Consider the following 27,255-nt stretch of genomic DNA (forward strand, 5'->3'; position numbering starts at 1 on the left):
AATAACCCAATATGCTTAAAAAAATCTTTTAATAATATTTGAATAAAGGTTGTCGAATCTCAAAAAATGTTCATTGTATTAACTCAAAATAATTTTTACAGTGTACACCCATTACATTTTTATTTCAATGCTGTAATTAGCAATTTATTACATTTTTAAATCAAATTGAAGTAGAATTGTTACGTGACAGCAATAATTAACCTTTATTAAGGGTTAAGATCAAGTTATCTGAATTTCTTGCACTGCATCAATCCACTCCCATAATATCCGTCATCACTCAAATCAATGCACGGCTCAGAGTAACGTCACTGCATGTGTATAAGACTCTAATAAAATTATAAAGAAATTATTCCATCACAAATAAATCTCTTAATCAAGTGACTATGTCTATAGTATTATACACCTTTTACACAACATTATAATATTATTTTAAAATAAACTTTTATATTAGTATTATTTAAAATCCTTATTGCCCCTGGTTCAGTAATGAACTCTTGTAATAGATTAGCAGTGGCTGGGACATATTTTAACTATCACCTCAAGATGCAATATAATCCTTTTTACATGAAATAAGCCTTTGAGCTTACGGACCTATTGCTATGATAGCAAGTCCAGGATGAGCTTCAAAGAACCATCAGATCATGTCAAACAATCAACAATCTAAGATCATGTCAAATCGTCAACAATCAAATCCAGCTAAATGTAAAGAACAGACCCCTGGGCTGCGTTTTCCAATAGCACTGTAAGCATAAGTAGATTGTAGAGTCATTGCTGCCAATGGTCTCTGCGATCAACGGCTTCTACAAGCACAGCCATGGTTGATAAATGATGATCTTCAAGTGCTGTATTTCAGCTGTGGTGCATGGTCAATCAAGGCCTGTCATTCTGAACGATTAAACCAATCCAAGCATACTCCAGCTGTAAAACCGTGTCTGATTGGTCTGATCTCTCTACATCGTCCCCCAGACTCCTTTGGAAAACACTGCGTCATGTTCAAAACGTGATCGGATCCCGGAAGTCATGTATAGCTTTAGCCAAGCAGCATGTCATGTCACTATGTGATCTACGCATGGTCTTGTGTTGCGTTTAGACTTATTCGAGACCACATGCTCTATCTAAAGATTGGCAAAAGATATCTATCTACTATGGTTTACTAATGTTTCACGAAGTTACAATCCAAAACGTGGCGCAAAAGCATCATGTGTATTCTGTTTGGATGTGCGTCGGTGGTGCTTTTCATAGTTTGGTCTCTTACTGAAACAAATAGGTGACGCTGGACCCCAAAACCAGTCATAAGTCACACGGATATTTGTGGTAAAAGCCAACAATACATTTTATGGGTCAAAATGATAAAAAAAACAAACAATAATGCCAAAAAATGTGTTGGGATATTAAGTAAAGATCATATTCCATCAAGATATTTAGCAAATTTCCTAAATATATCAAAAATGTATTATTAAGTACCGTATTTTCCGGACTATAAGTTGCTCCGGAGTATAAGTCAAATCAGTCAAAAAATGCGCCATGAAGAGGAAAAAAACATATAGAAGTCTGGACTATAAGTCACATTAGGGCAGAAGCCGAGCGGGAGCCGCGCACGCATGTGCACATCCGTGCGCTGTGCATAACCCAGCCGAAGAAAGAAAGTTTGAAGTAAGTGAGAAACTTGTGAGGAGCTGGCCAAAAGCAGAGGTTTAACTGTAATAAGGAAAGCTAATCGCGGACTGAAAGCAAGATGGCCAGAGCTGAAGGAACGAGTCCACAGATGGTGCTTGAATAACGCTCTGGGAGAGGCTCATAGTTTACTGCATGCAGTTTTTAATTAGCAGAATATGATTTTATTTATGGGGGCATTTTGTTTGTGTTCAGTCTTTCTAAGTTGTTGTCTTTTAGTTAATATTTCAGTTAAGAGTTTTTTTCTGTTTTCAGTTATTTTTTTCAGGGGTAGGCTACAGGAGCAGCATCGAGCGCCCTCTCGTGGCTACATGTTTATTCTTGTCAGTCACTAAGTATGAATTAAATTTGATATACAAGCACTGCATGAAAACCCTGGAATACGGCATTATCCGGGCATGGTAAACTCCTGTGTAATTTGAGGTTTACCGGACGTATGTGGGAAAAAGCGGATCAGAGTAACACGGAACAGTATATTTCAAGATACACCCGGAAACCTCACATATGCGGACATATACAGGCATCCGTGAAATTTCACGGAAATATACAGCTGAAACACTGCTGGGTGCTAGGAATGGTGACTGTTAGGTGTGAAGAAGGCCTTTCATATGTTAATGACACTGAGGTGCTGGCTGTTCTCAGAGGGAGGGGTGGCAGGGGAGGACTTCAGGACTGAGAATTATGACTCTTAATCAAAGTTTTTATAAAAACACTACAAAATAAACACCCCGAACATATAGTCACAAAAACAGAGTATTTAAATTAAGGAATTGAATGGAACAAATAAAGGAAAATTAACCAACCATTTTAGAATAACACACATTTATTGTGAAGTTTTACAAAATGCAGTTAATAACAATAACATTTAATAAAAAGGAATGTATATTAATGTGAAATATTGAAAACATGGCTTTAAAAACACAAAAAACCCCAGATATGCTCAAAATAAAATTAAAGGAATAAAAAGAAGGTCGTTGGAAATCGCATGGGGCTAAATCTCAAACATTGTGCAAATGGGAATTATGACTGATACCTTTTCTTTTGTCTGACTTAACTACACAATGCATGTACTTAGTACACATCTCCCTGCAATACGTTCCACAGGTAGGAACGCTGCTGCACAATCAGCCTGTGTCCCATACCTCCACAGGGTTCCCAAAGAAACATCTGTCTGGATGAGGGTGCAACCACGAAACCTTTGCAACAACATGGCGTATAGGACGCGTGTTAGTTTTTAACACTGATTATTAGAAATCTCTTAATGACTCCAGCACGCAGCTCTGCATTTGGGTCTAGGACTGGTTCGTCCAAGAATTTGTATTTCTCTCCACGCCTCTCTTTTTAAAAAACCCAGGTCTTTTTTACCAATGTCTCTAATGACTGAGTTACTTTCTTGTAACAATAGGTTAGTTTGGGGTACAGATATTCCTTGCCATCGAAGCTTATCATCTTTTTGGACAGACAGCATATTCAGTGAAGTTGTCGTACTGGTATATTTTCTTAGTTAATATAAAGTCTTGGGAATCATACCAGCAAATTGCATTAATCAATCAACTTTATTTATATAGCGCTTTTACAATGACGATTGTTTCAAATTAGCCTCACAGTGTCAAATGAGACTGTATTGCAACAAAATTTTAGTTGGCTGTAGGGTCAACAATGTTGGCAGATCAATATTATAGTTTATAGAATTAAATAAGACCTAATTAATTCATTTTATTTGTATATTTAGTTGAATAACTTCGATCATAAATTTAGTGTTATAGTTTGTGTGTCCCCAACTGAGTAAACCAAAGGCCAAGCGGCAAACCCAGGAGACACCAATCAACACTGAGAATATTTCCAATGAGCCATTGGTTGTCTGAGGCATAGCAGCAGTGCAGTGATGGCATTGTCTGAAATGTTGAACAATGCTTGCCAGGTTAAAAGCATTATTGCTAATAGCTTTACAAGTAATAAAGCAGAGCTGTCTCTATTGTCATTATCTTCTTCAGGTTTGTCATCTTTAAAATCCAAATGTTCAGTGCTGACCATCTGTAAAGACATGTTGCTCTTCATGGTCACTGTCATCATCTGAAGACGTTTCACTGAGCTCCAAGGAAAGCCTGAGCAGCTCATTGCGTTCTTCTTCTTCTTCAAAAAAAAAAGAGTTTTTTTTTTAGAAAAAATTAATAGAAGTGTAACAATACACATCTGTCTGTGTGCATCAATTTAAATGTAAGGAGCCTTGCCTTCAGTGATGGATAAATCAAGAAGATCTGCCGAATCTTGGTTCTCATGTAAATGCTTGGTTTCTTCAAATATGCAGAAATCAACTTGCTTTTGGTCTCCAATGTCCTCTGTAACAATTAAAGAACAATACAACGATTTTAGCTACACACAAATGTACATACACAAGCTAAATACAAAGATTTAGTTTAAACAGTGAAACATCACAACACCAATTGATTAATGGCTGGAGCTGTGCATTTGTCTAGCATTATCTTAAAGTTATCAGCTTTTTACTAAAATCCCTTAGAATCACATATCATGCACTTTACAGTACAGCATGTGTACGGGTCATGATGGGCCATAGAAATGTTAATGGGCCATTCGTAATAGTTTATCCAAATAACTTTAGTTATTGTTATGAATGGCCCATCATGATTTAAATGTTCAGCAAATACAGCCATGACCAAATTTGTAATAAATAAAAGTTACAATGTATTAACAAGACTTATGCCTATACTGGAAAAAACACAAACTTACTACATTCTGAAAACAAGCAAATTACTATTGTGTCAACTCTAACCAAAGCAGATCATGAACATCAGTGTAATGTTGCACGACAACAGTAAATATATAAACCAAATGCTGATGATCACCATCTTATTTTACTTGTCATTTGGTTTTACATAAAAAAAAATGTTCAGTAACTTACCAAAATGAATACAAGCATCATCCCAGTCCACAGGTCTCATTACGTCTGGATGAAGTCATGAAGTTCATCACATGCACTCACTTCTAACTCTGTGTTGTGATTTGTCTCAGCTGTAATCGCTCCATTGTGAAAAAAAAACTTTTTTTTGTGAAGATAAAAATATGCATGTGAAACATTCTCGTTGCAGTGGTCGCAAAACCGCCGAGCTCTCTTTCTCGTATTATTATCAACAGGTGGTTGTCCTTCCATGTTGATAGATAATTATGTCCAGCATTATATTTTTGCACCAAATTAAAGATACACCTGCGACGCGTCATACCGAGGGCGTGGTTTGAGTGGGGATTAGCAAGCAAACAACACGCGCCAAAGAGGGGGCGTTTTGAGGTTTGAAATCAACCACTCACAATAAAGGTGGGGACGGAGGCGCACCCAATAGTAGTGTATTGTTTCAAGCGCGCGAAAGTTGAAACCTCCGCATTGTTTCCGGAAGTACAGAGAACGGATTGTTGTTTTTTGTGGTGTTTGGTTGAGATTTGGAATCGATCATTTTCGACAGATTTAATATGAAGAGTAAAAGGAACCTTAGTTTTTCTACGCCACTGAACAAAGGAGGACAAGCAGGCTCAAGCTCAAGCCCAGTTACTGTGAATGCCTTGATGAAGCAGCTGATCTCCGGCCAGAATGCTATATCTCGTCAGCTTACTACTTTAATATCTGCACAGCATGAACAGGCTGATCTTCTGCAAGAGGCTCTCCAGCGTCTTTATTCTCTCGAGCAAAAGTATGACCAGCACGGACTAACTTACAGGAAGAGCCTAACAACACCGTGAAAAGATTTAAAAGGGCACGTAACGTGAGGTAAGTTCAGTTATTGTTATATAATGTGCCTGTAAACCAAAGTTGGCTTACAATTAACGTTAGCCTAATAACGTTATGTGTTTTGTATCCAGCGGTTACTTTGATGGCCATCTTATTCAAACTTGAAAATATTGTGGTTCTTGCAGATTGTGAATCCGTTTAAACGCATTTTAATTTCAAACTTTACAGGAATCTGTAAGGTGCCTTTGTGTGAAACCCAATTCAGAGAACAGCCCACACAAATACGATCCACAGACTGGGTAAGACTGCTTATTGTATATACTGTAAATGTTAGGTTAACCTACTACTAACGTCATATGGATTTGAAATGCCAAAACTGAATTTCATTAATTAGAACTGCAACTTTTCCCCCCAGAATAGTCAGCACACAACCTCGCTTTGACCATTTTCCTTTGAAGAATTAAGGACGACTTTTACAGATGTTGACCCTGAATGTGTAAAAGGTAATCTTAAAGATTGTATTATTTTTAAACTCATTTTATATAAATATTTTCCACGTGTGCTGTTTTGCTTACTTTTACTGGTATTACAGTTATTCATGATTTATTTAGCAGGTTGCAAGACTTATTGAGACACCACGGAGGAAGTATTCTGTGGCTCAGCCTGAAAAGGCCCAAAAAAAGACACACTATGAAGAACATGGCAAAGAACCGTCAAAGAAAGTGAAGGGTAAGTTATGAAACTTGCTAAGCATTTATTTTCTCTTTAGGAGATTGATTTTGTCAATATTGTGATTAAACTTATACATTAAACCCAATACTTTGATCAAATCTGAGTGACATAACCATACTCATTAGTGAATAATGCAAATTGCATGTAAACTGGAGTGAAGAGTTCTGCTCGTCATGTGAGCATCTTCCTGCGATTAAGAGCTTACTCTTAGAATACATAGTTGCATTATTGTTGCACATGTAAACACAGCCTGTGTTTTAGTGGTTAAATTACTGTCATGTTTTGCAGTTGCTGGAGACCAGGTCCAGGGTTGTACAAGCTAACGCAGAAAGAGACCTGTGAGAGACCGCAACAATAGAGCAGATGTCTGATGAAGATGACGATGATGTTGATGGAAGGCCAGTGTGGATGGTGAGGTCTCCACCAAACAGAACCACGGTTGTCTGCGCTCTGCCAAGTGCCACGAACCAGACTAGAGGCTGACCCACGCTACACGTCACATCATCAGTGCATCATTATAATGTATTTTTACAATGCTCTTTGGAAATGTTTCCACTTATTTTTATTGTTTACTTAGAACATTTATGTATATTATATAACCTTTTTTAACATTCTGGTTCTAATTTTATAATGTTTACATTTTAGATACACTGTGTATTTATTTCTTTATATCGCCAACTTTTAAATATGTTGTGTTAATTTTATTTTTCATGCCTTTTTTACCCTTTCATTTTAACTTGTGTTTATTTTATATAGTTATATTTATATTGTTTATTTGTTCCTTTTAAATGCCTTTATTTTTTTTATTTTTTTTGTTCTTTACATTTTCATCCCTTTTAAATACATTTTGTTCACTTGTTTTTGTTTCTCCATTCTATTCTTTTGCTTGTTTAAAATGCTCTTGGTAATGTTTTATGTACCTTAATAAATATTCCATATTTTCCTAAATTGTTTTTTGTGTGTATTTTTCCTTTGGGGGGAGAGGGGGGTGGGGTTTATGGTGTATGAGCAGTATCTGCATAGCTGACCTATAACCAATCAAATCACTAAGCTATAAGGCCTAGGTTGGGCTAAGTTTTAAAAGTAACCAATAAAATCACTTTACTGGGTTTTCAATGTGCCCTGTCCTCCAATAGCAGTTTGGGTTTTGGGAGTGGTTTTAAAAGAACAACCAATCCAGGTTTGAGTTGAAAGGCCAATAGGGGATGGGAGGCAAAGCTGCTCAGAGGTGTGAAAATGTCTCCTGAAAAAACCTGATGGGATTATTTGCCATGGCAACAAATGGCTGTAGCATGGAAGTATACGGCCACAACATACATCCGATTTGGTATCATTCCGGATGTATACGGATATATACCGATCCATGGAATTTGACCTATCCGGCCAGTATACTCCCGGATTCTTCCGAATTTCAGCAGTGTATACAGGAGTATACGGGTCCGGATACACCTTTTTTCATGCAGTGAAGTCGCACCTGAATATAAGTCGCAGGACCAGCCAAACTATGAAAAAAAGTGACTTAGTCCGAAAATATGGTACTGTTATGCATTGCTAAGGACTTTAAAGGGGATTATCTTTTTCTTTCTTTATTTGCACCCTCAGATTCCAGATTTTCACATTGGCAGAGCTGTATCTCAGCCAGATATTATCCTAACAAACATTGATGGAAAGCTTATTTATTAAGCTTTCAGATGATGGATACATTTAATTTTCAAAAAATTAACTCTTATGACTGGTTCTGTGGTCCACATATATGCTTTACGTATTCTGCTAGTTGAGATCTTTTCAACAATATCTATAAAAATCTGTTAATGTATGATGACTTTATCAGATCACATTTTTATCTAAAACAGTTATTTTTCCCTGTTATGAAAACTGAGCATTTCTAATGTCAGCCAATTTAAAAGCACTTAAGTGATGGTCATGTTTCCTTTATTCATTGTAAGCCAAGCATTTAAGCTTTAAAACGACAATATTTTTGTGTTGGTTAAGCAAGTGGTTATCAAGTAAAATAATTTAATAACCTCCCCTTTGCATTAAAGAGGTTAAGCTTAATGATGAATAGATTAATTAATCCTTAAATTTAAACAATGATCAATTATGGGATGTAAATTAATTTCCCAATTTATTTTTATTTAAGTAAATTGAAATTCCAAGTTCCTTCTACCTTACACAATACATGTTAACTAGGGATGCAACAATACAGTTAGCCCACAGTTCAATACATACCTCAGTTTTTAATCGACATTTTTTTGGTTTGGTTCGTTTTTGTTTTGTTTTCTTTGCCATTCTATTCTTCAGCGACAGGAACAGAAAAAGGTTAAGGAGAAAATGTTTTTTGCAATACCCTTTCTTTATTTTACTTAAAAGACTTAAACCCTTACTTAAAATTAATCTAAAAAACCCTGTACACATTCCCAGTGTATAGTAAGATAAAATAAATAAAGATTTACAGTGGCAGCTCAGAGATGTACAGTAGCATTAAGTATGAAAATGAATGAATAAATGTTGGCTTAAATTAAAACTACATAGTCTTCAATATCCAACATTTATTAAAAGCTACTGTATTAAAGGTCTTTTTTTTATTAACATCATTTTAGAGGTGAACTGTCCCTTTAAGGACAGCATGTTCAGTAGGCTGCTGCTGTCAATTGAAGACCTGCTCACATTTCATAGACGCACAAGATTTTACTTTCACTTTAGACATAACCGATTGTGTTTATATGTTAACCTTGTGTGTAATTGACAGTATTAGCGCATTAAGAGAGTCCAGTAATCACGTGTGTTTGACAGACGTTTAGTGCGCACACTCAATGCAAAACAGTGTTTTATGTACTAGGCTATAGGATAATAGGGACATTGAACAGTCCGTGCATTGTCGGTTAAACATTTAATTTGCGTGCACGCGAATGAAATGTTTAACCGGCAAGGCACGGACTGTGTTGTGTTGGACTAAATGTTTAACCGGCAAGGCTTTAGTGCATATGATTAGATATTTGCTCAAATCAGCGCGTAGACTCACAGGCACACTCAGAAAGAGCCAAAATAAACTGAGAGGAATATTTCAAACTGAGGGAAATGGAAATAATTAATTAAATGCAAAACCGACAAAAACACAATTCACCAGCGCGTATTGAACCGTGAATGCCGTGCCGAAAGGTTCAATATTATATTGACTATTGTGTAATGTTTTGATGCCTAATTTTACTTGGCATGTAGCGTGTATTAGATGGGATAGTGTAAATCATATGTCATATCAGAAAATTACCATAGCTTGGTTTATATTTGCTAGCCTGGTCTTACGAGACTCTCGTACATTTCATTTGTACAGAGAGTCTGGCCACTCTCCATTGACAAGCGTTAACTTCCTTAAAGGTGGGTACTCTGTTGAAGTTTAAAACTATTGGATCTGCCATAACCAATCGCTAATGTTTTGTATGTTTCGATATGTCCCGACCAAACGTTAGCGTACGGCTGGACAATAATTCAATATCAATATATATCGCGATATAATTTTTTTCAATAACGGTGATATGATTTTTAAACACATTTCCGATATTTCGATATGACTGACGTTCAGGGCGCATGCCATCAGAAAGAGCAGAACACGATTGGCTTCTTGCGTGATGACGTAGGCCTACACCACGGACACGCAGCCAGTGCTCAGCAGTAGTAGGCTGATAGATCCAACGCACGTTTTAGCTACAAAGAGAGTTTCCTCGACCGCAACACAAATGTGACTGAACGAGCTTCCACAAGTAAGGAGAAATAAATAGTTGATAAGAGAAGAAAGACTAACTTTCTTTAGTGGCGTGGAAGTGGTTCGTCTATCTAAAGCACTATTCGCACGGGATTAGTATTATCTAGGGACCTCTGTGATTTAGAAATGCTCCTCCACATCTGAGTTTTGCGCGGCGCATTCGCACGGGATAAGCAAAGCCTGTGATTTTACTCGAATTTACTGACTTCTCCCGGATATGATGTTCGTTATAGATAACTGTATGAAATCATAAACAGGCATCGATATCGTTTTGATTATTTTACAGTAGCCTAATAAATAAATATAATTTCGTTCAGTTAGCGAACAGCCGCCATGAACTGAGCTCAGACCGGCGGCAGGAATCAGATTTCATTTATCACGAGTAGGCTGACAATATACGGCGGAAGATTCAGTTTCAAAACTAAATGTAAAAGCGCCTATTTAAACAAGATTGTCATTGTACTATACTGTTCTGTTATGTTTTTCATTCAGAACAGTATTGATGTTAATATTAAACACACCATTCAATCAGATTACTCTCAAATTGATACTCCTTCTAAAGTGAAAGTATAATCCGTGCGGGCGCGGCTGCACGGGAATTAACGGTGCGCATTATGAATGCAGACTTTATTCTTCGTGAAAGATAAAGATAGAAATGCTCACAGGGAGAAAAAAAGCTTGCAAAAAGTATATACAATCCGCCTAATCCTGGCCAAATCACAGAGATGTCGATTCGCACGGGACTAATGTTATCACAGGACTCGGTGTTCGGCGAAATATGGTAGGTAGGCTAATTTGCGGGGGAATTTTTACTTTACAAATTACAGACATGGCCGATTCGCACGGGATTAAGATCACAGACATTCTCTGCAATTATTACAAATCACCAGAGGTCCCCAGATATACGAATCCCGTGCGAATGGGGCTGATATTAAACTTGTGCGGGAGAGGTGCCGACTAGGGGTGTAACAATACATCGACATAGATGCATCAATCTAATGTCTAACAACGATGCCAAGCGTTACAAATAATCCATGTAGACTATTTATGTAAGAGGCAAGTGGCACATTTGTTTTAATACTTTCCACATTTGCACACAATGTCATGTATTAACCAATGCGTTCATTCTCGTTTAAATTACCTTTCAAAGCTTGTGAAAGACGGTCAGACATGGCTTCACGATAATGTATCATTTTCTCCTGTTTAAAGCCTTGCAAAAAGCAGCGTGCACTCATCTCAAACAGAGCACAAATAGGCCACTGAATTGAGTCTTATTTTATTAATTTTTTGTGCATCAGTAGATAAAGGTATAGTTTTGCATAAAAGGAGAATATAGCGCTATGAATTGTTCTTCACTGAAATTTATCACTTAAAAGAAAATGCTCAATAAACTGCGTCTGCGAAGTGAGTCTTGTTTATTTGATGGTGATTTCACATTTCTTGTTCGTATAAAGGCTAAATACAAATAAAAGGTGAACATTAATTTATTTGTACCGTTTTTATTTCTAAAATATTATATAGTTTTATAGGAGGAGGTTTCATAGACTTGGCAAATTAATTTGTCAGAAGTTTGTAGGTACAGAAATCCTTTGTGGCAGTTCTTGGTAGTTTTTCTAAAGCTTTTATATAGTTCATATCGATATCGAAATTATATCGTATCGACCAAAATTAAGAAATATATCGTGATATAAATTTTGGCCATATCGTCCAGCCCTACGTTAGCGATTAGTCAACTCCTTCACTACTTAACCCTGTGGGGAGGAGGGTCACAAAATCATTGCCGTGCACCAACAAAACTCAGCAAAGATTGTTCTTGCTCTGGCTTTAACTTCCGGATATTCTGCAGCGTTTTCACAACGGAATAAAAATGGCTTTGCTCGCTTCTTTCTCTGCCGCCATTACTGAAACACAACTCAAACTAGCGCACGACGTCTACGTCATCATTCTCAGCCACTGCCTCTGTTTGCTGATTGAACCAGTTAAAAATTGCCTGGAGAAAATCAGAGGGAAAATTAAAATTGAGCCAGGCTATCTAATGTCCAAAAATAAATAAAAACTAAGCCCATTTTATGAAGACTTTAACACAGCACAGCTTGTTTAGCAGAGAAATGTTCAGAGGAAACAGAAAGTAGGTCATAACAGATGGCAGAATCAATAAACTAAAAAAAAAAAAATTCAGTTCATGAATCATGTCACTAAAATACAAACTGTTGTTCAATCACAAACACATTTTTCAGTTTCAAGTTTAAGGGCCAGAGTAACAATAAGAAAATAAAAAGTCTATTCATTTGCATCTTTGCCAATATCATAGTCACGCTGGCACACATACTGTCCAGTTTCATAACCTCTGAGAATGACAACACTGGACTGTGTAAGACAGGACAAATAAGCTTTTCAATGCTGGTTCACACCAAGAACTGTATCTATGAAGATAACAAATGATAACGTTGAATATTGGCTTACACATCAATGGACGATAACATTCTGTTTATTATAACTACATGCTGCCGTGTTCTATTGCTTTATATGCTCAAGCTCGTCCAAATTTGGGAGATTCTGATTGGCTCTCAACTTTATCAGTTATCAGTTGTAGTTATAGTGTAGACTGACATTATTTTAGAATTTAGAATAAATTTGAATACATTATACTGCGTAATTGCTAAGTAAATGGCAACATTAGTATTGAGATGATAATTATAATAGGGTTTCATTGCAAAAAATATATTTCTATTTTGGCCAAGTCAATATGCTTTTTTGTTTGGGTGAAGTGGGTCGTTTACAACTACGGTGACTGTAAAGACAAACTGTATCAATACAAGGGAATAAATTGAGAAACTAATGGGACAAACAGATTATCACTGACTATCACTGCCAGTATCTCAATTTCATTATAAGTGATATCAGGTTCATAGGCATTTGTAGAAATGCAATTGCTTGTGAGAAGGTGAACAAAGTGCAGGTAACTTCTCAACCAATTTTGCAGTTCCCATGCCAATGGAGTGCCAGGGGGTTGCAGGATAATCTCTAGGAAATGGAATTGACCCTTGTATGTTATGTATTATTTCCTGGGAGATGTCTATAAGCAATATGTGAAAAGCTGCATTTCCTGCTTTAGGAGCACAGATAAACACTACATCAAGATCCTGTAGAGATCCTGCCATTGTGGGTAATTGGAAATCATGAAATGAAAAAGGGAACTTTCAAGTACCTAAAGGCCCTTTTACAAAAAACGTGTGTGGACCTGGAGAAAACAACAAGTGCTCTACCCACACCAAGAGCAAAATGAACATGCAACTAAAACCCCAAACAATACACTCTAAAAACTGCTGAGTTAAAAACAACCCAAGTTGGGATGAAAATGGACAAACCCAGAAATTGGGTTGTTTAAATGGGTCCATTCACTGGGTTCAAACAACCCAATATCCGGGTTTGTCCATTTTCAACCCAACTTGGGTTGTTTTTAACCCAGCATTTTTTATAGTGTAGAGGGCACAACATGCAATGCACCTTTTATCTGCCCTGCCATTATGGATATCAGTAAACCAGAATACAGAAGAATTTCAACAATAATAAAAATATAACATAGTTCCTCATAATTCATACAACAGTTTCAAAATAGTAACATAAATAAAGATAGAGATTAAATCCATAAAGTGTATTTGTATTTAACATTTTGATTATGAATATTGCAGGTCTACATAAAGTTTGGTGTTTGTATTTCCCTGCAACGGAATTAAATCTGAGGAATTGTGAAATTTATTGAAGTGTGGAATATTGGTTCTGTGTAATGGTCGACTGATATATCCAAGATGTGTTTTTGTTGTTGTTGTATTCAGTATCCACTTGTACATTTTTCTGTTTGGCCAATCTGTTGGAAGCAAAATACTTATTTTGACAGCACTGAGCAGTGAGCACACAGTGATCATGTTCTCCATCTTCATTAGTTATTAGAACTTTTAAATAGAGACCATGTTATCAGATAGAAGTTGAAGTGTTAAACAAATAAAATAAACACAATAATACCTTCTCATTTACTGTCAGCATTCAGCAGATATATATTTATATAATTTAAACACATTTTTAATATCTAACAAACATTTCAGAAGCCTTAAACACAGTCAAATTCATGGTCTCTTACAGCAGGATAATGCACCCAAGCAAAAATCGTTCAGGAATAGTTTGAGAACAAGTTTGGGGTGTTGACTTGGCCTTTTAAATTCCTGATCTCAATCCAATCGAGCATCTGTGGGATGTGCTGAACAAACAAGTCCGATCCAAAGAGGACCCACCTGGCAACTTACAGGACTTAAAAGATATGCTGCTAACATCTTGGTGCCAGATCCCACAGCACAACTTCATAATAATGTTATGGCAATACACACACGAGAGCTAGATTTCTTTGTAGCCACCATTTCAGTCCCGCGTGAAATGCAGCTCACTGTCACCGAACGTGTTATTCATAAATATATATATATATATTATATATATATATATATATATATATATATATATATATATATATATATATATATATATATATATATATATATATATATATATATATATATATATGTATATATATTATAAAAGAAATCTCTAGCCCTCTCGTTTTGGTCATAGTTTGTCTTAAAAAAATTGGGGGAATAATAAATAAAAAAAAGATTGTTGTGCCAAATCTTCTGAAACTGCCAGAATTTCGACTGAGGGAAAATTTGATTGCAGCGGTCATTAATCGGCTGCCGATGAAGATGTCAAACTAACGATCAAAGACATCAGATTTTAGCCTAGGAGCAGAGGAATCTTTTAGGTTTTGCTAAATTTGTCTCAGACGGACAAATCATGGGCAAAATCCCGCAGTGTGCACCCGGCTTTAGTCCCTGTGCAAGGAACTCTTAATGCACCAGCATACCAATATATTTTGGACAATTTTATGCTCCTAATTTTGTGGGAACAGTTTAGGGACGGCCCCTTCCTGTTCCAACATGACTGCGCACTAGTGCAAAAACCAAGGTGCAAAAACCAATGGATAAGTGAGTATGGAGGAACGTGAAGGAACTTTGCTGGCCTGCACAGTCCTGACCTCAACAAGATAGAACAGCTTTGGGATGAATTAGAGCGTAGACTGTAAGCCGGGCATTCTCGTCCAACATCAGTGCCTGACGTCACAAATGCTCTCAAAAATGTGAATAATTCCCATAAACACACTCCTAAACCTTGTGGAAAACCTTCCCAGAAGCTGTTATAGTTGCAAAGGGTGGGCCAACTCCATATTAAACCTTATGGATTAAGAATGGGATGTCATTAAAGTGTGTTTGTGTGTGTATGTATAGCTCTGGAAACAATTAACAGAACACTTGACATTGAGAAATCAGTGTTAAGTGGTCTCTTTTTTTTCCAGAGCTATAGAGCACTGTCATCATCAGTTATACCTGTTCTGCATCTAGCCAGATAGCACATGGCCCACATTAAATTCTCAGAGAATGACATGACTACTAGTAAAACAGCTAAGAGGTGCTGACTTGCTGACAAACAGATTAACGATCACTTACATTTAAAAATCACCAGAGCAAGGTCTCCAATTGAAAGATCTGCTATCAGCCACTCACCACCCCTGAGCACATGGACAACCAGCTTGTCCCTAGTCCTGAGAGATTTCACTGGCTGTTAACAAGGACATCCAATCTTTATGTCTGTTAACAGTTAACTACAATCACTGCAGAAAGAGACTTTTCAAATGATTAACGATAAAAAATGCTTGTTGTGACAAGTGAAAAGGATTTTTCAGAGAGCAGTACAACTATAGTTAAAGTGTCTTTATAAAAGGAATGAATAAAAATATTCTTATATGGTCAAGTGAGCATATTCTGTGCCACCACTGCCACAAAGCATGCATAAAATGCAAAAAAAATGATAATAAATGATAACCTCTTTCAAAATTTCAAAACGACACATAAATCATTGTAATATGATTTTTTTTTTTTAAATCTACAGTAATGCTGCTTAATATTTTTATGGAAACTGAAAAAATTGTTTATAGAAATTTCAAAAAAAACATTCAGATGAATTGTTCTGTATATTTGGAAGAAGAAAAAAAATGTTGTAAGATTGTCTTTTTAATACATAAATACAACATGCCAGCCATTTCATGCCTCCAAATGCATTTCTAACAATCCAGTGAACTATTTGCACAGCATAGAGCGATTATGCTGCATATCATTGGCATCAAATTGATTTTAAAAAATCAGTCTTTCTGCGCTTTCATCTCTTTGCCAATAGGACAACATTAGGAGAATTTTACGATGTGCAATGTGGGCTCTTTAAAGCGGAGCTATTCCTGTCACACTGCATGGAGGCTTCTGCTTATTTCTCTTTGTGAACTGCATAGCTGGTAGTGAAATGAGAATAAACTGATGTTGTATAATCTATGGCGTAAGAAAAACCCCAATAAGGGGCCTGTTGGCAGTGGCTGAACAGCAGATTTATAGCTTGACAGTGATGCTTGTAACTTAGTGGAGTGGGAGGCAAAGCTAAGGGTTTTCCATCTTCTAATGAACCATGTCATGTGAGACAACCTAATAAGCATAGTGCAGAGTCTATAAATTCAAAGCCTGCACAGGGCAAATCAGATTTCACTCTGTCAGTCCTGGCATCCAAAGCCTCAACAAACGTCCATCACAAGGTTAGAATGACAGCATTGCTTTCAATTAAATTAACTCCCCACTTCATGGACTTATGATTAATATTTCCTCATCCATAATGCAAAAACTGGGCTCAATGCTAAATATGACAGCATCATTTAGACTGGTAACGGAGAGTGACATGTTTATTCATTTATTTTTTTAAAGGTGCCACTAAATGTAAATGCTTCCAGTCATGCTATTTGTTTTGATGGGATTCCATTAGGCATAATGTATTTGTATTTTATGTATTTTGAGCACAAATTATTAGATCATTCCATAATAAAAGCAAGCATGCAGATGTTCGCAGACCTCTAGGAGTATTTATACAGTCAAACCCAAATGTTTTCAGACAGCTTGAACACTCTCAACACAATCACAGTTTATTCGCTATAGTTTAGAAAATGGTAATAAAATATGACAAGAGTTAAACTGTGTCAGAACAAATTAATCTTGATAAATGTCAGATAGCTTTGATAGAAAGTTATTTAATTGATTACAATCAACCAACCAGCTGTCAGCTGTTAAATTTGGTACATAATTAGATAATACAACATTTTGGTCAACCAGTGACCAAGTAATGTTGGAATTGTTTTATTTATTTATTTTCAGTCAGTGGTGTATAAAGTTTAAAGAAAAAAACAACTACTATTAAGCAAAAACATGGTCAGGTCAAAGTGTCTGAATAATTGTGGTCCAAAATCTGTGTGTGTGTGTGTGTGTGTGTGTGTGTGTGTGTGTGTGTGTGTGTGTATATATACAAATAAAGATGAATGTTGAATTTAAATATATTCTGTCTACTTCTGAAAAAGCATTCAACACAAACCATTTGGTGATTTTTTTTTTTTTTTTTACACTTCAGAAATTTAAATTTCTAACTCTATTAAACGTTCAAGGATTTCAACAAACCTATAACTTTTACCCATTCTCTAGCAATCTTTTCAGTGCCAGACTTCAAATTGACTCGTTTCAGCAGTTCTGCTACAGTAATGTGTGGATGCACCTGTGCTTCTTTGTCATGGGTCACTGGAGGATGTGTGTGATTAAACAAGCCACCTTCATGCCTTCAATATGAACATAAGCAGCAGATATGTGGCTCACAGATGCATTATCACACCATTTAAGACCTAAACAGACAGCTCTGGATATTAAAATGCTCAGACAATACATTCAAGAAATCAAGGTATGATCAACACACAATACACTACTATAAACATTTAGGCAGAGATGCTCACAAGTCTCTGAGCTATATAGAGTCCAAGTCAAGTCTCAAGTCTCTGGGCTCGAGTCCAAGTCAAGTCTCAAGTCTCTGGGCTCCGATCGTTATATCTTTGTGAGTACAGTCTATAGAAGAAAAAAACCCGAACCGGATTGATGCTTGCAACACGGAGTTATTACAGTTAATGCCCAGACGAGACTACAGCTAGCTGGCTAAAACAGGTGAATTTAAACAATGGCTAAGTGACTAAACGCATCTTGTTGTCATGTAAGGGACCTGTTCATGTTGGACGGACATTTTAATTGCATTTTGTGTCTGTTAAGAGGCACGAAGACACCCTTTACGTTTATGCCCCCAAAGCGCCATTTTAGCTGAGTGGGGGCTCTGGGCATTAACTGTATTAACTCCGTGTTGCAAGGACCAATCAGGTTCTTTTTTTTTTTTTTTCTATAGACTGTACTCACAAAGATATAACGATCAAGATAAACTTAAAAATTCACCAGAGGTGTCCTTTAACCCTTTTCTTCCCCTATTAATGTTTGCTACTGCTGCATTACTAGCCTACATCTATGGATGTTCTCAATTTCTCCAACTACGGGCCACAGATCAAACAGAAAATGTGCACTGCGCTAATGAAATTAGTGCCGTTAAAATTAATTTGCGTTAACGCGTTTTTAGCATGTTAATTTTGATTGCCCTACTAAAAATAAACATTGTTCACGAGTCCCGCAGCTCGAGTCCGAGTCGAGTCTGAAGTCACTGTGTGTGCGACTTAAGTCACACTCGAGTCCGAGTCTCAAACTCGAGTCCCCATCTCTGCATTTACGCTATTGCAACGCATGATTTCTAAAAGTGTAACCGCAAGGATGAAAAATGTGGGACATTTCAAATGCCAGCTTAAGACACATTTGCTTTGCAAACATTGCATATGGCTGACTGAACTCTGACTACATGATCATGATGCAAAGCATGTTGACTCCATGTTGAGTTGTTCAAAAAATTCAGTCTGTAATCAGGATCAACGAGGCAATATTTTGAAAGCTAAAAACATTCATAAACACAAGACAAGAAAGGGCAAAGCAAAGGCTGCTGGAGTATCAATCAAGACCAAAGATTACACTTCAGTTGAAGGATCACACTAATGCGTCACACTGAGCAATGTGATGAGTCTAAATATGTACGCCATTAATAAACAAAGGCAGAAAATTGGATCAGAGTAACAGTTTGATGAAATGCATTACAAAATACCCCTTTTCTGAAAATAGTATTGCTATGTTTTATGTTTAAAGAGATGGTTCACCCAAAAATAAATATTCATATGCCAATGATTATGTGAAGAAGAGAATTTAAATTGTTATTCACTGACAATCTTGTTATCCGTCCTTGCTCCTCTTCAACATTTAAGAGAAGTAGCAACATCCGATTTGTGAACGAACCATTCACCTAGTTAATATATGCACTTTCATAACTTAATATTATATGTATATGTACAGTCCATCCAGAAAGTATTCAGTGCTTCACTTCTCACATTTTGTTATTACAGCCTTATTCAAAAATTGATTAAATTCTTTTTTTCTCAAGTCTACAAACAATAACCCATACTGACATGTGAAAAGTTTAATTTTATATATATATATATATATATATATATATATATATATATATATATATATATATATATATATATATATATATATATATATATATATATATATATATATATATAAGCTCAGAGCTCACCAGAGATGTTCAATCGTGTTCCAAGTCTGGGCTCTGGCTGGGCCACTCAAGGACATTCACAGTGTTGCCCAGTAGCCACTGCTTTGTTACCTTGGCTGTGTGCTTAGGGTCAATGTCCTGTTGGAAGATGAACATTCGCCCCAGAGCGTTCTGGAGCAAGTTTTTATGAAGGATGTACATTGCTGCATTCATCTTTCCCTCGATCCTGACTTGTCTTCCAGTTGCAGTTGCTAAAAAACATCCCCACAGCATGATGCTGCCACCACCATGCTTCACTGTAGGGATGATATTGGCCAGGTGATGAGCGGTGCCTGGTTTCCTCCAGACATGACGCTTGCCATTTAGGTCAAAGAGTTCCATATTTGTTTCATTAGACCAGAGAATTTTGTTTCTCATGATCTGGGAGTCTTTCAGGTGCCTTTTGGCAAACTCCAAACGGGCGGTCATGTACCGTCTTGGCCACTGTACCATACTTGGCCTGACTGGTGGAGCGCTGCAGAGATGGTTGCTATTTTGGAAGGTTCTCCTCTCTCCACAGAAAAATGCTGGAGCTCTGTCTGATTGACCAATGGGTTCTTGGTCACTTTCCTGACTAAGACCCTTCTCCCCCATCACTCAGTTTGCTTGGGCGACCACCTCTAGGAAAACTCCTGGTGGTTCCAAACTTCTTCCATTTATGGATGATGGAGGCCACTGTGCTCATTGGGACCTTCAATACTGCAGACATTTTTCTGTACCCTTTCCCAAATATTTGCCTCGATACAATCCTGTCTCACAGGTCTACAGAGAATTCCTTGGACTTCATGGCTGGGTTTGTGCTCTGACATGCACTGTTAAAGGGAGTTCACCCAATAATTTAAATTTTATGTTCATCTGCTTACCCCCAGGGCATCTTCAGTAGAACACAAATGAAGATTTTTAACTACAACTGTTGTAGTCATATAATGCATGTGAATGTTAACAAAAGAGAAAAAAAGAGATACACATACAAATCCAAATTAACCCTGTGGCTTATGACGACACATTGATGTCTTAAAGGCCCACTGAAATCAAAATTTAAGTTGTTTATCTTTTAGTATGACTGTGTTAGCCTTAAAGTTATGAATAAGCTGGTATGTTCCAAAACGATGACAAAATTTGCATTTAGGTTATATAAGCATTCAAAATGTACAGTCTCTCACTTCTGTTAAAACGAATCTCAGATTTGTGACATCAATGCAGACTTCACCTTCTCATCAAATCTTCTGTCCAATCAAAATGCTCTCTAGATTCTAAAGCCCGCCCCCTACACTGCTAAAGCTGCGGCTGAAATCGGTCAGCTGTTCACACATTTACTAATTTCTACATGGTGAAAGGCACATAGCACACTATATATGTGATAGGAAACGATTCAGTGTTAATATGCTTTTATTTAAGACGATTAAAGTCTGTTTTCACGTTAGTTTCACGCACCGCAGCAGCGCACACCCCCCAATGGCTCTGGTCTAAATTTAGACTTGCGCTCTTGTCAAACTCTAAATTAACGAAACGCTATTGGCTGTTTCAAAAAAGGGGAGGAGCTGCTAACAGCTGAAGCCGTTTCAGGGGAAATTACGTCAACACATTGAATAATGCAATGTTTCAAGGCACTTAAGTGGGCCTTTAATACGCGAAACGATCGGTTTGTGCAAGATATCATTTTTATATAATTTATCATCTCTAATATACCACTAATAGCCTCAAACGAGCAATCACTTTCAGTGTATGTGATCAATATACACAATCTGGCGTAGTTTACACAATTGCCAGAAGTGATCGCGCACTCAAGGCTGTTGGACATAGTGGTGTTTTACAGGTTAAAAAAAACATATATAAATACTGATCGGTTTCTTGCACAAACCGATCGTTTCGTGTCAAGACATCGGTTTATTTTGGATTTGCCTGTGCTTGTTATTTTATTACTTTTGAAAGGTATATCCTGAAATCCACTGCCACTTCAATATACCTGTAAATGTCCTAATTCAATTCATAATCAAAACCTTAATCAATATTTATCTCCGTATATTATTATAATGATTCTTTACAGTTTTTGCCTGAGAGAAACACTGATTGTTTCTTGTTTTCTAAAGTTTGTGTTTGCTCTCTGAGGAGTGACTGAGAGTCTGGCCTAGAGACGTGTGATGCGTCACTAAACATTTGATAGCAACAAGGTATCGTGTGTTTGGATTTTGGAAGCGTCACACACCCCTAACATGCCAGGAGTGCAGAAACAGTGTTTGCTGATTAAGCCCAGCTACCAGAGAGGAAATATAGAATTTAATTATTTTTCCTGAAAACTAAAGAATGAAGATGAATTTTGCCTATTGTCTATATCTCACACTGAGAGAAAGCACATTTTATCAGTATGTTTTGGGAAAGTTCCTAGTCAGAACTGGAGCTTAATCAGTTCCAACATTGGAGAGACTGTGTACCTTTGTATATGTACAATATGACTGACTGTGCATTTTCTCTGAGCCAATCAGAAGCCTCCACCTTGCTATAATGACGTAGCCTGACAAGCCGCACCCGCATCAAGATGTTTGGTCTGGAAACTCACGATTGACAGGGCTCAATCTGAGGGGCGGGATAAACGGTTGTCTTTCAAACTCCCTCTGCACGTGATAGGATAGTCCTACAACCAACCAGAGCAACATGAAGCGGAGCTTGTTGACAGATTAAACTTTCGCCGTATCTGGTCGGAAAAACTCAGAACACATCTTCCCTTCTTAAGAATGACTTCAGTGCCGTTCTGTGTTCTTTTCCCAGAGAAAAGCTTAACTCCAAGTCTTCCAGAGTCGCGGTCAAAGCTGATTCGAAAGACCGCCGTTCGGCAGCTTCTGTGTTTACTAGAAGCACGCAAGCGCAACTTTGCAGTCACTATGTTAAGCCCCGCCCACCGCCTCAATACACGACGTGATTGGCCCGCCCAGAGTTTGGTGTTTACAGCTCAGAACTGTATTAAGAGTTGCTAGACGAAACTTGCGGCAGATTACATTTGCTGCTGCTAGGGTGCGTCTAGATTTCTAGGCTAGTAATGACGTGGATAGACCTTGAAAACAGTATAACTGCTGGGACAATCATATGTACGATAGGCGGAGGGACGCGGAGAGAGGGAGCGCAGCCTACAAACTCCTTGTGAGATCTGAAGCTGGATTCTGCTGATGAAACTGCAAACTATTCTTCAGTAAATTATGTAATTAATTTCACTCCTGACTCTTGGTCTTCCTTTTTCACTACTGGACCTGGTCTTGGGTCATATAATGGTAACCCCATGCATTATATGACTGCAATGGTTGGGGTTTAAAAAAAAAATCTTCATTTGTGTTCTACTAAAGAAACAAAGTCACCTATATCTTGGATGCCCTGGTGGTAAGCAGAAACATAAAATGTTCATTTTTGGGTGAACTATTCCTGTAACGACAGGTGTAGGACTTTCCAAATCATGTCCAATCAACTGAACTTACCACAGGTGGATTCCAATCAAGTTGCAGAAACATCAAGGATGATCAGTGGAAACAGGACGCACCCTGAGCTCAATTTCATATACGTTGTCATTGTGGAGTATTGTTTGTAGAAGTGAGGGAATTTTTTTTATTTAATCCATTTTGGAATAAGGCTGTAACATAACAAAATGTGGAAAAAGTGAACCGCAGTGAATACTTTCCAGATGCACATCACCATGCGGCAAATGATAGTAAAAATCAGTGTTGGCAAGTATATGAAACTGTATCAATCCCTGGTAGGCCAATAACACTTTTATAAATTACAATGCAAATGTTGTGAGAATTTAAACAAACGTCGCTTGCCAATTTTGTCTCAGCTCGCCAAAGCTGAATCGCTGCGAAAGTTTAAGGCTCAAGAAAATGCGAAAGAGAACTCAATTTGTTACTCGCTCGCTGTGTGGGAAGTTTTCTGTGCGCAAACATCCGAAGTGTGCCCCCAGAAATCCACATCTCTGACAGCGCATGTCCGTCTTGTCAAGTATCCTTGTAAACATTCTCAGTTAATGTATTAACTGAACATAAACAGCTGAGAAATAAAACGCAAAAGCTACACTGGATCCGAGCATTAGCATGTGCATTAAAGGACAACTCCGGTGAGAAAAGAACCTAGGGGATGCGTTTTCATGGAAATCGAATGTAAAGAGTTTTATCCTTAAAAACAGATTAGCTTATAACGCTAGTCTATGGGGCACAGGGTAGTGAAATTTAATCGCTAGTTAATACCACTAACAAGGCTAAAAATAGCCTCACACTAACACAGTAGCATAATGAGGGTCCCTACATGCAAACCGAAGCATTGAGAACTTTGTAAGAGTACAAACAGTTTAATAAGAAGATACGACGGGTCTCGACGAGTCGATCCACGAGCGCTCTGCTAAGTGATGAACTGTGACTTGGAATCTCATGGTCCGTTGTTTCCGGAAGAAAACACTGAACGCAACAGAGAAAATAAATAAATAAAAATAAAAATGTCCATGTAATTACATTTCACAAACTTAATTCCTATCGACCAGCTCACTTAGAACAGAGCGCGTGGATCGACTCGTCGAGACTGTTTTCTTTATAAAGTATCTTCTTATTAAACTGTTTGTACACTTACAAAGTTCTCTATGCTTCGGTTTGCATGTAGGGACCCTCATTATGCTACTGTGTTAGTGTGAGGCTATTTTGAGCCTTGTTAGTGGTATTAACTAGCGATTTAATTTTACTACCCTGTGCCCCATAGACAAGCACTATAAGTTAATCTGTTTTTAGAGATAAAACTCTTTACATTCGATTTTCATGAAAACGCATCCCAGAGAACGATCTACTCGGTAACCATCTGTTAATTCCCCCTAGGTTCATTTCTCACCTTAGTTGTCCTTTAATTAAACAACCAAAGACAAAGAACAATCACTCATTGCACTTGACTGAATAACTGTTGTAACTTTAATAAGGATTAATCTGTTTCATGGCTAGTAAAAAAAATATTGGATTTTTAGAAAACAGTCATTTTAAATTGATAATATTTCACAATATTACTTTGGTTTTTATTGTATTTTTGTTTAAATAATGTAGTCCTGGTTGAGAGACTTCTTTCAAAAACACTAAAACAATGTTTTAATGTTCCCAAACTTTTGACAGGTACTTTACATAACCAATTTTTTTATAAAAAAAAAAAAAAAATGTTATTCCATCTTTCTTTCTAGCCAAGCATATTTTGAAAAAAAAAAACACAAAAACATTTAAAATCATTTTTTTTTTTTTTTATTAATCCATTTTTTAAATTGTCATTTTACAATGCTTCAAGGGATTGTTGTTCTTTCCCCTTAATAAAGCCATTTAGTACACCACCTTGTGTACCTTGGTCTTATTTGTCCAATTTGAATTCTCATTTAAATAAAAGTTGAGATTCACCTCGTTTCTGGTTGATAGAAAACTACTTTCAGAATCAAAAATATTGAAAAAGCATGTGGGAACAGTTGTACTTTTATAGCTTACTTTATAAAAAATATATAAATAAAATATTCTGCACCTTACAAAAATCAATCAAACGACTTTAAAAGACAAGCAGCAAAAGATACGTCTGAGCAACTTCATTGGTGATACATCCTTTTGAGGTTTGACATCTTTACTCACTATTCATTGTCAATGCATTGCAACAACATTCTTCAAAATCTCTTTTTTTGTGCCTCACAGTATATCATTTTCATTTGTGGGTGAACTATTACTTGAAATAAGTGCAATGCAAATTCGGTTCTTAATACACTCTCTCTAATCCTGCCGAGATGTCTTGCAGTGGTGTGTTTGTTGCAAAGGAGATAACAGCAGCAGGCTGTCTTAAACCCTATGAGCTGCATATGAACCGCATTTTTGGACATCATGTGCGCGTACCAATCTATTCAATCAATAATCAAATCATCATGCCCATATCATGCTGGCTAGGTAGGCAGCTCACTAAGGTTTGAGACAAAACCGCAGTCTTACCCAGCTTTGCCCGCGACTCTTCCAGCTTCTGAATCTGGTTCTCAATAAAAAGCATCGCCACTCCAAACGCCATAACAGCCAGCAGCTGGAACTTGGGTGGCATCATGATCCTCAGGAGCCCCATCAAAGTATCGGATGATTATCTACATGTCATGCCGTAAAATGTGAATGAGAAGCGGGGATCAATCCGTTACTGGAGCAGTAATATCGACTCCGGACAGATGATCTCGATTATGCGCAGAGAACACAGTAAAGTTATGGATGTGGTAACCGAATGCATCAGTGCAAACAAGGGGATTTCATACAGTCATCTGTTAGTAGAGTGTGGTTTTCTGTTAAAACCCTAGACTCTTGACTCATCGGCTCGGTCCTAGTTGCTGCACATCAGCGCAGCTCCAACCATCCACACTGCTCTCCTGCGTCACTCAACACAGGGATTTTACTCCTCCGCGGACTGAAGTGATGCGAGTGGAACGAGTGGAGTTTATAGCGCCATCTATTGAGTTGGAGATTGACAGAAACAACGCTGGCTGGGGCCGCTCTTATGAATATTAATAATACGTTTCTGGACCTTTTTTGGATTACCCAAAGTATTATAAGTATTATTATCAGTACGCCTAAAGTTATTATTCATTAGCTAAGGCCAACATGTGTGTTGTAATAAATATCTTGTTGAAAGTTTATTTTATTCTTTTTTAAATAGTTCAACCACTTGGCCTTTTACATTACATAGCCAAATGTGTACATTTTTTTACACTTAGCGTTGTTTTAAACTTTTAATGCTTTCACACAAAGAGAAAAAAGGTGGAAAATGTGTACCTTTAGGGGTAGCCTGAATTTTTTTTTCATTTATACTGCTTGTTCAAAATGCTTAATTAAAATTAAGGGATTTAAACAAGCAGTATAAATTGCTTAATTAAAATTAGCTAAAGCAACATTTCTATACATTTTGTCCAAACTTAAAGCTACACTGTGTAACTTTTTTTAGTTATTGCTAAAAACACTTAGTTCTTTCAAAAAATTATGTGCTCATTAATGTATATTTACTTCTTTCAAGTAATAAAGTATTCTGGTAAGTTTATAATATGCCATTGAAAATACACAAGGGTGAGGGGTTCGAATGCTTGTCGCCATGTTGCCCCTCCATCTTGAAAGTACATTAGCCGAAGAGGGACATACCCATACATTCAAGCTTCGCCTTTCGCGTTAAACACTCGCTGGCACCGTGTCGAATGTGAAGAGGGGGATTGCCATGCTAATCTTGGACTAAAACGGCCACTGTAGGAGTTAAAACGAAATTGGAATTGAGAGGAACAGAAACTAATATTCACTGGATGGTCATATTCCTTTTCACCGCTAGATGGGGAAAAATATCACACAGTGTAGCTTTAAATAAAATGTACAACCATTGTCAGAAATCTTGTTTAATAATGAATTAATGTTGCCTTAAAATCTGTGAAACCAATGTGAATACTCTTAAAAAGCTAGCGATCAGAACATATAGCAAAGCATCACAGAAAATGATATTGTTAAAACAATGCTGACAAAACATTTTTCTACATTTTACAAAGACATAAAACTGCCTGCACTGATATACTGAACATCTGATACAAGAGTAAGTATAGAGACATATTCAATTCAATTCAAATGAGATGAATAAACTAAAATCAAAGTAAGATTGTATTCAAAGTTATATTTCACTCAATGTTTTGAGTGAGAACAAAAAT

General features: G+C 37.0%; 1 protein-coding gene and 1 long non-coding RNA gene across 2 annotated transcripts in view; one reads left to right on the forward strand and one right to left on the reverse strand.

The window, feature by feature from the left end:
• The window catches only part of hs2st1b (heparan sulfate 2-O-sulfotransferase 1b), a 123,397-nt gene extending 97,416 nt beyond the window's left edge, over positions 1-25,981 (reverse strand). Inside the window, exon 1 of the mRNA XM_067459564.1 lies at positions 25,529-25,981. Within this exon, the coding sequence (XP_067315665.1) occupies positions 25,529-25,652 (124 nt within the window). The 5' untranslated portion in view covers positions 25,653-25,981. The remainder of the gene's footprint in view (positions 1-25,528) is intronic.
• Positions 5,829-7,319, forward strand: LOC137093575 (uncharacterized). Its single transcript, XR_010908508.1, has 3 exons — positions 5,829-5,916; positions 6,025-6,142; positions 6,434-7,319. It is a non-coding gene; the product is annotated as an uncharacterized lncRNA (long non-coding RNA).
• Positions 25,982-27,255: the final 1,274 nt, after the last annotated feature.

This window comes from Pseudorasbora parva, chromosome 12, assembly GCF_024679245.1.
Source record: "Pseudorasbora parva isolate DD20220531a chromosome 12, ASM2467924v1, whole genome shotgun sequence".
NCBI lineage: Eukaryota > Metazoa > Chordata > Actinopteri > Cypriniformes > Gobionidae > Pseudorasbora > Pseudorasbora parva.